General features: G+C 40.0%; 1 protein-coding gene across 1 annotated transcript in view; it reads right to left on the reverse strand.

Moving 5' to 3' along the window:
- CACNA1D (calcium voltage-gated channel subunit alpha1 D) overlaps positions 1–10349 on the reverse strand; it is a 247120-nt gene extending 236771 nt beyond the window's left edge. Inside the window, exons 1-5 of the mRNA XM_019537015.1 lie at positions 10305–10349; positions 9617–9756; positions 5946–6088; positions 4161–4313; positions 2969–3165 (exon numbers count right to left, since the gene is read on the reverse strand). Coding sequence (XP_019392560.1) covers positions 2969–3165; positions 4161–4313; positions 5946–6088; positions 9617–9756; positions 10305–10349 — 678 coding nt within the window. The remainder of the gene's footprint in view (positions 1–2968; positions 3166–4160; positions 4314–5945; positions 6089–9616; positions 9757–10304) is intronic.
- Between the last annotated feature and the right edge of the window lie 1849 nt (positions 10350–12198).

A 12198-nucleotide genomic window follows, 5' to 3' on the forward strand; every position in this document is an offset into this window, starting at 1 on the left:
CTCTCTCTCTCCATATATATATATATATATGTGTATATATATATATATATATATATAAAAAAAATATATGTAAGTGGCATTTCATTTTAATCACGGAAGAATGAGGATTTGGGGCATTTTAATGAGAAAATATGGGGGAGATTATCACAGAATTTGCAGTTTTTAAACAGGGAACACCAGGATCCCTGCTGGTGAGGCAAGTGGCAGGACCCAGGCACAGAAGTCTACCCAGGGCCAGCACCATGAGCTACCTGGAGGGCAGATGAGGTGGCTGACTTCCTGGCCATCAGGGGCCAGGAAGACATGCATAGACAGTTCAAAGTGGGCCACCACAATGAGCATATCTTCCAGGCAATAGCTGCCCAGATGGCAGAGCTGGGGCACCAGAAAACATGACAGCAGTGCCATTCAAAAGCCAACTGTGCAGCCACGGTCCATTGGTAGCTGGCCCAGAAGTGCAGGTAGCTCTGCTGTAATGCCCATACCACAGCCCAGGTGGCTGTGTGGTCCCTGTCTGGGTCTGACAGGCATGCAGCCATGGGGCCGCAGGTCACAACCAGGCAACAGCCCCCACCAGGCAGACTGCTGCAGTAGGTAGAGGGGGAAGGGGCCACTCTAGGTTAGGGCTGCTTCAGCAGTCCAGCTGTCGCAAGGGGCTAGCGTCCCCAGATACCAACTGGCTGAGCCTCAGAAGCTCCTGAGGGCAAGTAGCCCTGAGCTGCTCGCTAGGGCAGCTTTTTATACTTCTGGTGCCAGCACAGGTGCCGGCCTTAGCTTCTAGCTGCCCCCTGGTTGAAGATATGGGAGTAGCTGGGCAGAATCAGTTTGCTCCACATCAAAGTGCATGTTCAGGCCTGTGTGCTGAGGCACAAATCTCAAGCACAAATTTGTGCTGCTGCTACTTGAGCTGCTGGAAGTACATGTGCCTCCTGTGTGGTTGTGCTCAAAGATTTCAAATAGTAATCCATAACGACAAAATCATTCTTACTTACCATGGTCTTTCTGAGTTCTTTGTCTATTATTTTTCTATTTATAGTAAAAAAAAAATGAGTAAAAGGGAAAAGCTGGCAGTTTCTGAGTGGTCCCTTGAGTCTTATAAGGCGTACCCTGAGTCTAAAAATGTTGAAAACCACTGCTTTACATTATGCTGCATTTGTTAAACAATATGCAAAGTAGCCATACCCAAAGACAGACAGAGAGAGAGCGAGAGAGAGAAAGAGAGAGGGCGCATGTTCTTTTTGAACCCACTGCATCAAATTATACAAAGGGGAAAAGACACCTTATCTGAGTGATACTCCATTCTGGATCTGTGCCTGCATTTTGGGTGTGCTGGTAATGGAGAATTTGGCTCACTTTTGGAAGTCTAACAGTTCTTTTTCTGGTAGGCAGAGTCCACTGTTTTGCCAAGTTTTTATCTTGCAATCTTACAGATTGTTGGTTTGCCATTTTAATTATTTTGTAATTTGTGATATCACTTTAAAAATGTCTCCATGCAATTAAGCACCCCAGTATCACATTAGATAACCTCCAGAGTTTACACATGCTGAGACTGTATTTCATTTTTAGCTACAGTAGGCTTCATTTTGATTTGCAGCAAATGACCATAGGCTACATGACTGCTCACTCAATTGGATAATACCACCTCTTTAACTGTGTCTAACACATTACACAAGGATTGATATTAACAAATAATCCCACCTGACCACACTCAGAAATGAGGCAATCCAAACTAATTGTGGGGGTAGGGGGAGATGCTCCATATAGTTCTAGTAAGAAACATCTTTAGCTATTTCCATGATTTTAACAACTTCTTGACAATCTTTTCTTACATTAAGCATTTTCTTACTTCCTCCTAGATCCTCTTTTTATCTTCTATTTCCTAAGGTCCTAATTCTGCAAAGACTTATTGCTCAGTACAGAGAGCATTATGGAATAGTCCCACTGGACCTATGAATTAACGCACTTAATCTTAGGACATCTGAGTTCACCTGCTGCCTCTTCATAGTCTTCCTGAGTGATATTGGACAAATCACATATGACCAGCTTTTTAAAAATATTAAGGGGACAAGTAGGTGTTCTCATTGACAGTAACAGGAGTTTGGCACCTTTAGGGTACAGAGAGATGCCTACTTTTCATTGATCGCAACTGGAGTTAGGCATCAGTGTGCTATATTTAGGTGGCATATTTAGGTACCATGACACTTTTTAAAATATGAACCTTTACTTCTTTATGTTGCAGTTCCTCATTTGTAACATGAGGATGGATATCACTCCTGTCTCCCACACTTTGTCCAACTTCTAAGAACTCTGGGACAAAGACTTTTCCTTTTAATATTCATGTGCATAATGTAAATAGAGCCCTGATCTCACTTGGAGCTACTGCAATTTAAAAAAATGTTATGCTCAATAACACAGTATGGGTTTGCACAACTAGATCCTAGTGCAGTGAGGGTAGCCTCTGAAATATCTTTTTGTGGTTTCTCTTGGGATATAGTTGGGTTTTTCAACTCCTGTGAACCTTGATAGTTAAGTTTTGGAATATTTAACAAATGGCCTGTAGTCCCCAAGGCAATGAAGACAGATGAGAGCTTGCATAGGTCTAATTTATGGTAATACTGTGAAAAGGCAAATCAGAACTCTAAAAACAAATCAGATAATCCTTAAAAAATATAGGCTTGTATAAAGAATGCAAGTCCAAGGGACATAAATGTAATATTAAATTTATCCAAATAAAATAAGCTTAAGAAATCAGCAGTGAATAAATTTGTTTCTGAAAGGGCTTTTTAGCCTGAGGAATTCCAGTGAGCAGTAACTGGAAGAAAAGTGCAGCTGTGCTCCTTTGCAGCAAAACTCACCAAGACTTCTTGTTCACAGTATCGTTAAACATAATTTGTTTCCCATCTGTATAGTGAATCTTGTTTAAGAGGAAGCAAAGTTCAGAGATTTCTGTATCTATCAGACTACTTACCCAGTATAACACATCAGTCCATCCTTCCATGGTTATACACTGGAACACAGTTAACATTGCAAAGGCAAAGTTATCAAAGTTGGTTATGCCTCCATTTGGTCCAACCCAGCTGCCTTTACATTCAGTGCCATTTGTTGAACACTGACGTCCATTCCCTGAGAACGCACAAGGTGCTGGATCTTCTTCAACTAATATATCTGAAAATTGACCAAAACCATTTCAGAATTCTGAATTCTCCAAATCATTGTCAAATTAGTTACCCAATGAAGAGATAAATCAATGTTGGTGAACTAGTGACAACATCATGTCAAGAGATAATGTATTCTGGTCTTGGTGCCTAGAAGAGCTGAGAAGGGGACTATATAGAAGATGCAAGCCCTTGGCATCTCTCAGGTCCAAGTCCCCATTGTGCAAGGATAGACACCGTCAAAACTAAATGAACAAAAAGTTCAAGTAATACAAGATGGAAAAAACACAAATGGACAGCTTGTGGTAATGTGAGGTATCTTGCTGGACTGACATTCACACTCTAATATTAGCTTTCTTTTGTTAAACTTCTCCCCATCCCAAATTTCTCTCTTCCCTTCTTCTCAACAGGCCTGCAAAAGTCCCTGCATTGAGTCTGGTCCATTTCATATTTGGCTGATGGAAATGTAATTCCAATCACTTAACAGAATTTCTCACTTGTGGCGCTCTTTCATTCCTCCTAAGCCTTCCCACATCAAATGCTTTTATTGCATCACTTAAACTATACCTGAATGGGGGAAGATTTGATTTCTCTATTACTCACTTTAGTGCAGTTCCTATGATTAGACTGCCCAAATTGCTGAAACAGAGAGACAGCAGGATCTGCCACAGGAGGATAAGTCTTCCCTATGATATAACTATGTTCTTTAGTAGCTTGGGATTCAGAACCCAATTACTGAGCTTCCCACTGTGGGCTGTCACTGCATCACTGTGTTGTCCCTTTGGCTACATTTTCTACTAACCAAGTTCAGTTCAAAGCAAGTATTACAGCTTCAGTCTTTAGTCAGCTTTTTAAAACTCAATATATTTGTTCAAAAATCATGAATCACTAGGGAGACTAAGATTTAGAACAGTGTTAGCATATAGGCCATATCTACAGAAGACCTATTGACTTAAAAGGGACTGGAATTAGGTCATTATGTTATTTAATACCTTTATGACTTACCTGTACCAATAAGAAAACATGATTTGTGCATTTTTCCAATAAAAAGTTCCAATCCTATGATAGCATAAATTATGATTACAAATAATACCAAAAGGGCAATATGGAGCAGAGGGACCATGGCTTTTATAATGGAGTTCAAGACAACTTGTAAACCTAAAAGAGAAAAAAAGAATACACAGATACTGAACCAGGCTTTCCATTGTTTCAGCTTTTCTGCTTATGAAACCTGCAGTTACACATTATTAGACATTTATAACTAAGAAATCAAGGGCTGTAAATTTAAGATCTGGGCTGAACCTAGCATTTCCTCTCCAGAGCATAAACCTTGCTACGTCAGCTCAGAGGAAGATTTCTGAAACTGCTCTGATTTAGAAGTCCAAACCTAGGGCTGCTTTAAAAAATGTTAATTACAAACCTCACTGGACATTGCTTTTATTTAGTGAGGCTCATATCACAGGAAGCAATGCTTGAGAGGCAGCAGTAAGAATTCATGCTTTTTAAATGTAGTACATTTAAAGTGGGAGCTAGGCTCTATATTACCAGAAGAAGCTTAACAATCCTGTGCTTAGACCCTGATTTTGCAAGAAGTGTGTTTCAGATGTGCCCAAGTGTCCAACAATACAGAGCTTGTTGAAGAACTGGCACTTGGTTTGGAAAGGTAATAGCACAGTTTGGGAGCACTGCACCTGTCTGGTAAATATCTTTTAAGCTGATTTTTGTACTAAGGAAAGCTTTAAAGAATGAAAACATTTGAACTCAGTCATTTGAACTTCATGTATTTTTTTTCATTTTTTCCTTATTGTTCCTGCCATTTTTCCCTAAATGTATTTTGGCCAAGTTCTTCTCTGATAGCTAGTAAGTCCCAAATTAATGGAGTTAATATCATAGTCATGTTTTATCACAGAAAATTAGGGTTGGAAGGGATCTCAGGAGCTCATCTAGTCCATCAATAAGAGCAGAATAGGGCTCCATGGTATTAAAACAAAGGCTGTCTCTATTATGGCATTTATCCTCATACCGCTTGATTCCCCACTTAAGTTATTTTCCTAAGTCTGTATTAACACGATCACTTCCATGCAACAGATTATGACGTAATAAACATGACAGTTTGACGTTTCTGTTGAATCTAATATGAGAAGCTGAGCCATGAGTCAGAAACATATCATTCCACCCAAATATCTTCTATAATTAGAAATGAATGAAAAGGTAATAGGATTATTAAAAAGATCAATTGCTTTCTTTAAATAATATTGCTCTATTTTTTGAGTTTTCTAATTTTGGAAATCCTTCTTATTGGGATAAGCATCAGTGAGCTGTATTAACATCAAGAGAAGCCATTCATCTGCATGAGGGTCAGAAAAAAATGAAAGTGCTTATGAGCTGTGATATACATTTACCTGCATATAAACTACATTTGAGCTACCTCCATTTAAGTTCCCTGGATTTTGCTTTCAATAATGTAACTTTATTTTCCAGTGCATTTGCATTTTAACATGTAATTTAATTTATATTAAACTTCTAAAAATGAAATACGTTCCCTTGTCTGCTTAGTGAACTGTATAAGAAGATCATACACTGAATGATTTCACAATCCCTTACTGAACTTCAAATAGGATATTATACATCTTGAAGCACACTTTATCTGCATAACCAGATAACAGAAATCAACTTTATAGCCTGTCACATGTATTGTTTTCTCTAGAGCAAGAAGGTTAAATAAACTGAAAAAATAATACAGTAAAACAGATATTTTTTTCCAACAGAATTACACAGAAAAGGACTTACTGGGCACTCCTGATACGAGCCGGAGAGGTCGCAATACACGAAAGGCTCTTAGGGCTTTGACATCAAAGCCACCTGGTTTGCCACCTGAGTGGCTACCTCCTTCTGCTTCTTTGGTTAATTGTTCCAAAATTACACTAAATAATCTAGCAAATAAAAAGAAAAGAAAGGTCATCACCACCCATTTGCCATGTAATTAGAAAAATTAGGAAATTGCTGGAATTGTGGATAATTCTGAAAAACTGTTCAGCTGTTGAAATGAGGTGTATACTTATGTATTAAAACTTGACAGTGATAGTTATGAAGTGCAAGAGCTTCTAATCCCTCGAGAGAGATGATCACACAGTATCCACTGAATTAATTTTCCATTAGGATACAGTTATTGCTATTTTTAAACAAATGAAGCCACTTTATCACTGATTTTTGTTCAAACATTTCAGCTGTGAGGTCTGCAGAATTAGTCTCTGTAGAACATTAAATAGATAATTACAAGGAACTGTCATTTTTATATTTTGTGCAATATATGAACTCCAGTGACACTATGGTCCAGTATTCTAAACACAGGGAAAACAATCAGTAGTATCAGGTTTTTCATAAAGTCCAAACTATTTTGTTTCTTACTCATAATAAACTTTGAGTGCAAAAATACTCCCAGATGAGTCACTTATTGTACCGCATTTCTTAGCTGCAAAAATTGGTTGCTGTTTCACTAAAACAGTGATAGAAAAGGAGGCTTTCCAGGACCAATAACACTTCAAGCTGACAGTGGTGAAGGTCACAGGAGATGCCTATACGTGTGCAGCGAGGCTGCTCTGACACGCTATAATTACAGTACGTCAGAGCAGACTTGATTAATCGAGTCTGCTGGAGCGTGGTAATTAACACACTCCAGCAGCCCCCTGCATCTGGTGTAGCAGCATCCCTACATTAAAAATGATGGTGGGGGTGCTTAAAATAAAGCTCATTAAATGAGCCCGGGCTCCTGGAACTCCCACCCGGCCTGGCTCATTAAATGAGCTTTAGTTCAAATACCCCTGCCATCAGCATAGGGATGCTGACACATGAAATGCTGTGGCGCTTTAATTACAGCAGCTCTTGGAGCTGCTCTAAGTAAAGCACCCCTCCCCCCCACCCCCAGAGCACATGTAAAAGTGTCCTTGGGTATTCCTCCTACTCCTACAATATACCTAGCTTGGGTCACCCTTTCCCATTCCCAGTCTGTTCCACCTTCTCACCAGTGTGGATCCTAACCACAGGGGGTGTGGCCTGTCCCAGGGAATGTAAAACCTTTCAGTAAATTAAAGAATGCAAGCATGTAATTCTGTAGGCTCTGGTTCATCAGCATAATTAAACACAGGACTAATCTGAAGTAACCGAGCAGTCCTGTCGGCTTCAAGGAACTACTCATGTTCTTAACATTAAGCACAGACCTAAAATTGCTGAATCAAACTCAGAACATTTATGGAGGATGCAGCTTCCAGTCACTCACTACAGGAATAACTAGCAAAATTAAGAGGTCCAAAGGGATGAAGTACTGTGCAATCCTCTGTACTTAGGACCTGATCTGGTCCTTTTTTCTCAAAGTTGTTAAAATCAATGGTAACCTTTGCTCAAGTAAAGAAAGAAGTGTATAAGGAAATGGATTACTCTTAAGCGATCCATCCTCTGACTGAGTTCAGTGGTAGTTGACTAAGTCAGGGAAGAATAAGAAGTGCAGAGCAAGGCCTACAACTATGTCAATACTTATCAGCCCTGCCAAACCAGTAACTAAGCTATATAAAACTGGCAGGCCCCTGAGTTCATTAAAAACAGAACATTTATTATTCTGCGTGCTGTACCAAAGCCATATGGGATTAAAAAAAAACACTGCTTAAGTTATTTATGTTAGAAAATTTCCTGCATTTCTTTTCCTATTGAAACATATTTTGGAACAGTGATGATTTTGTCTTTGGAGCCACTGAAATTTCTGCTGACAGTAAGAGCATTTCATTTAACATATTTAATGTTGGATGCCTGTGGCAGTTCCTTTGAAGATATTAAAATGTCTAATGAAGTTCTATAATGAATCAGCTCCAAGAGAATCAGATCCAGAGGTGATTCAGTCTCCACAGAGGGTCAAATACCAAAATCAATTATTCACTGGGCTTTTTTACTTAAGGGTGCAAATTAGTTATGTAACTGGCCCCATGCTTGCTTACTTGCTTATGTTCTGTCATTGATGATCTTAAAGTAAGCATGAAGAGCATGCCTCATCCTCTATGAGTGATGGACTCATGTTATGCAGCACCTTCCTTTGCCCTGTTGCAGTAGGTTGAACATACGACTACAATAACTGCACCTCATATAATAATTCTTCTCTTCTGGTTAGGTTCAGGGGCTTATATTTAGGTCTTAGGATGAGATTTTAAGTATACAGTGGGATACAGTTCAATTATCCAGTCTCAGTGACTTTCACCACTGATTAAGTGAAAATCTGACCCCCTCATTGCATGAGGTATCAGATAAAGATGTTACAAAATGTAGCATCTTTTGTAACTTGTGTCTGCAGAGCTCTCAGCCTGTCCCTGTTTGCAGAATGGGAGTGGGGAAAGGGAGCAGAGGGAGTTTAGTTTAGGGGGTTTTCAGCCCTGCTGATGTGGGGGGAGGGCTCCAATTCACCCACCGCACCCTTCAGCACCAGCTGGGGAGCCCCAAAAATGAGCTCCCTTTGCTGCCTTTCCCTCCTCCCATTCTGAAAATAGTGAGCACTGGCAGAGAGCCCTGGCGGTTGCTATAGGAACCTGGCTGTAGGCTCCCAGCCCATTCCCCTCCCCCTGGAACCAACAGTGAACTTCTGCTTGGTCTGGGGTAAGGTTGTAACTCAGAGCGCTTTGCAAAAATCCTTCTGGGTTAAAGCTGGGAGCTGCACTTCTGTCTGCACCAATTTAGCACAAAGCCATTTTATATAAGAGCTTGCTTTTCTCCTATTTTATCCATAGGCCAGAACCTGGTTGAATACCACCAGACCAGCACAATGAAAATCTTTTCGGTAATGTTGATTTTCTAAATATAATCTGAACAGAAAACATCTGAAGTGAAACCGCAAATACTTTCACTCATATTCTACATAGATTTTTATGGACTTAAATAGGACCTTCAGTATTAAAAAAGTCCCTTGTTTCAGCCTGATCACAACATTTGCATACTTAGAAGAAAGCAGAATATACACTTTAAGATTAACACCAGTGATGCTTGGAGGCAAGATCTTCCAAGTCAGCACATTAACACAAAGAAAATCAATACCAACAATGAGACTATTAAAGCTGCTGACATTAAAAGGCAAATGGTACATGGTTCTTACACAAACGGAGTCTCCCCACGCCCCTGTTCTTCATGTAGGGGCTGAACAGAAGGGTAGTCACTGTACCTGAGAGAGTACAGGACATGCTCCCATCCCACACCCCTAGAATTGCACAATGCAGCTCACAGTTCCTCCATTCTGAACTGAAAGTCTTTCAGGGCTTGACCCCTCCCTCTAGTAGAGTTGATCCATTAGTTCTGCATGAACTAATAAAGGTTAGCAAATTTAGTCCTTCAGTTCCATCAGAACAAGTCATTCATGGATCTTTCTATAAAGACACTATATTTACAGGACAATGTTTTTAGAATGTTGTTTTTGCAAAGTATAAACTTACCCTACTATTACTATTACAAAATCCAGTAAATTCCATCCATTTCTAACATATGCGTTGGGGTGTAATAATAATCCATATGCTATAATCTTCAAAAATGTTTCAATAGTAAAAATTATCAGGAAGGCATATTCTACTTTTTCCTGTGTAAAAAGAGAAAAAACAAATGTCAGAACAAAAGACAAAGTAATTTAAGAGGTTATTCTTTAATTAAACTTTAATCCAAATGACTTCTATTGGTCAGTATTAAGAAAAGATACTGACTCAAGAGAATTTCTCTCTTCGAATTTAAAAAACCCTTCTGTGGCAGCAAACATAGTATTTCGCCTGTTGAATGAAGTGATTATAATTAAATTGGAATCTTCTTGTTTCACACTGTCTTAAAGTCAAAGGACCAAATTTCGAACACAATCCTGCAAACATTCACTGATTCCAATAAGACTAAATGCATGCATAGAGTTAAATATATTTTGCAGGACTAGGCCCTTGCAGTGCTGTTTAAAGAGAAATAACTTAGTTCCACTTGATTAATCTAAACTTAATTAGAATCTGCAAGGTCTAGTTATACCAGTTTACTGATGCTAAAAGAGTGTGATCATGCTAAGGAACTGCAAGGTGTATATTAAGGTGGATTCCACCCAAGTTTAATTTGATACCTTTTACAACTTCTTTTTGTTTCCTCAGCACATACGTTATACCAACTTAGAATTCTATGTCCCAATGCATTTTTAAGCATGTCTAATTTATTAACATTATTAAGCTCACATTTAAAATACAATTAGAGCTATCACCTGAAATTATTGTCATTGTTAATTGGGCATTTTTTATATTTGTGGCTTCCTCTTTCCCACATAAATCAAATATTAGTGTATTTGGGCTTGGGTACACTGTAAGATAGTGGTTTATCAAAATCAATCAACAACAACATTTGTTCTCTCCATGTTCTGAAATCCCTACTTCAAGAAGTTGAATAAGCTTTTTGTTTACTTGTCAGTTCCCACACAAATAGGAGAGCCAAGAATACAAGACCTGCAGAGAATGATTCACATTTTTATACTGAATAAGGAACTCACTGGAGACAGTTCATTATAATCTCATACAACACTACCAAACAGTTTAATTCTGAAAGCTTCTACTATCATATATTCATATATTACAGATAAAGACTATTAGGTATTTATTTACTAGGCTTGCCCAAAAACAAAAAGACAGCCCTTGCTCAAGCAATTTACAGCCAGAAGACAGACCTGGAAAGGACACACAAAAGGAGGTCATCTTCATTCAGGGGGATTGGATTGCCCATCTAGTGGAAAAATTGCCTGAGGCTGGATTTACTAAGGAATTTTCTGAGATGTCCTTGAATTGTTCTCCTGAAATTGATCTGTCAGGAAAATGGGGATTATACGTCCTCCCAGCAAAATGAGAAGTGTGTTTTTCCTCCCGGTTCTCAAAGGCACTGGAGACAGGAGCTCTGGCAGGATGGGTCCAGGCTCTGCAGCATCAGTGCTTCCTCTGCTGCCTCAGGTACACAATGGAACGTTACTTAAAGAGCGCTTTTGCATCTTGCACTGCATTTATGTTAGTGTGCCTACTGGGGAGAAAGTGTCTGAAGAGAATTAGGGTCTGGTTACACTTTGCACTTTGAGCTGTTCAAATGTTGATCAGTGTTAATGCTTCCTCGAATTTGGAGCAGTCACGTCTTAAGTCTAAAAACCAAAGCTATGCGAAGCTTCGTTTCCTGATTCAATTCATCAGAGATTTGGCCCGATTCAGTGTCCAAATCTCCAAATCTGAATTGAATCAGGAGACCCTTTAATCTCTCCAAATAGAATCAGAACCCTCCAAACTGATTTGGAAAGATTTGGAAAGATTTGGAGATTCAGACATAGATGCAGCTTTGAATGTTTTTTCTACATACCTCAAGGTGCCAGGTGGCTTGTGAATGCTGAGATGGTGGGGTGAATGGAGCATCCCACAGAAGCCCCCCACCCTATGCGCCCTTTAGCTTGGCGACTGGTGCCTCCTGGGTCTGGGAGGGCAGCCAATCGCCAAGCTGTGAGGAGGGGGGGTGGGCCCCCAGCATGCTCCCCAACAGACCCAGAAGTAGACCGGAGGTAGTTCCAGTCCACTTACGAGTTCACCACTGAGCACGTAGGCAATAAACTCTGGCACAGTTTGTACCAGAGCTTATTTCTCCTGGGGGCACCTTTTACACATGCACCCAGGACTGCAGCACATTGAGCTGGGGCAGTGCAGCCCTGGCTGGCAGGGGGCCCTAGGCGTCAGCCTGCCAGTCCAGAGCCGCTTCCCCCCAGCTCAGCATACTGTAGTGGGGCTGGTTGGGTACTCCAGTGTGGAGCTAGTCAGCAGGCAGCCCCTACACTGTAGCAGACTTGTGACCCTGCCAACCCCAGTCACCAATATACATGTGCATTATGGCAGAGTAAATAACTCTACCTTAGAATAGAACTTGTGTCTATCGTACAGTTGAGTTAATTAGTTCACGCTGGCCTAACAGAGGCACACATGTAGATGGTTATGCTTTACTGCAGAGCTAATTAGTCAACTGCAGTCAGGTGTCTCAT

Source organism: Crocodylus porosus, unplaced genomic scaffold, assembly GCF_001723895.1.
Source record: "Crocodylus porosus isolate Cpor-Errol unplaced genomic scaffold, CroPor_comp1, whole genome shotgun sequence".
NCBI lineage: Eukaryota > Metazoa > Chordata > Crocodylia > Crocodylidae > Crocodylus > Crocodylus porosus.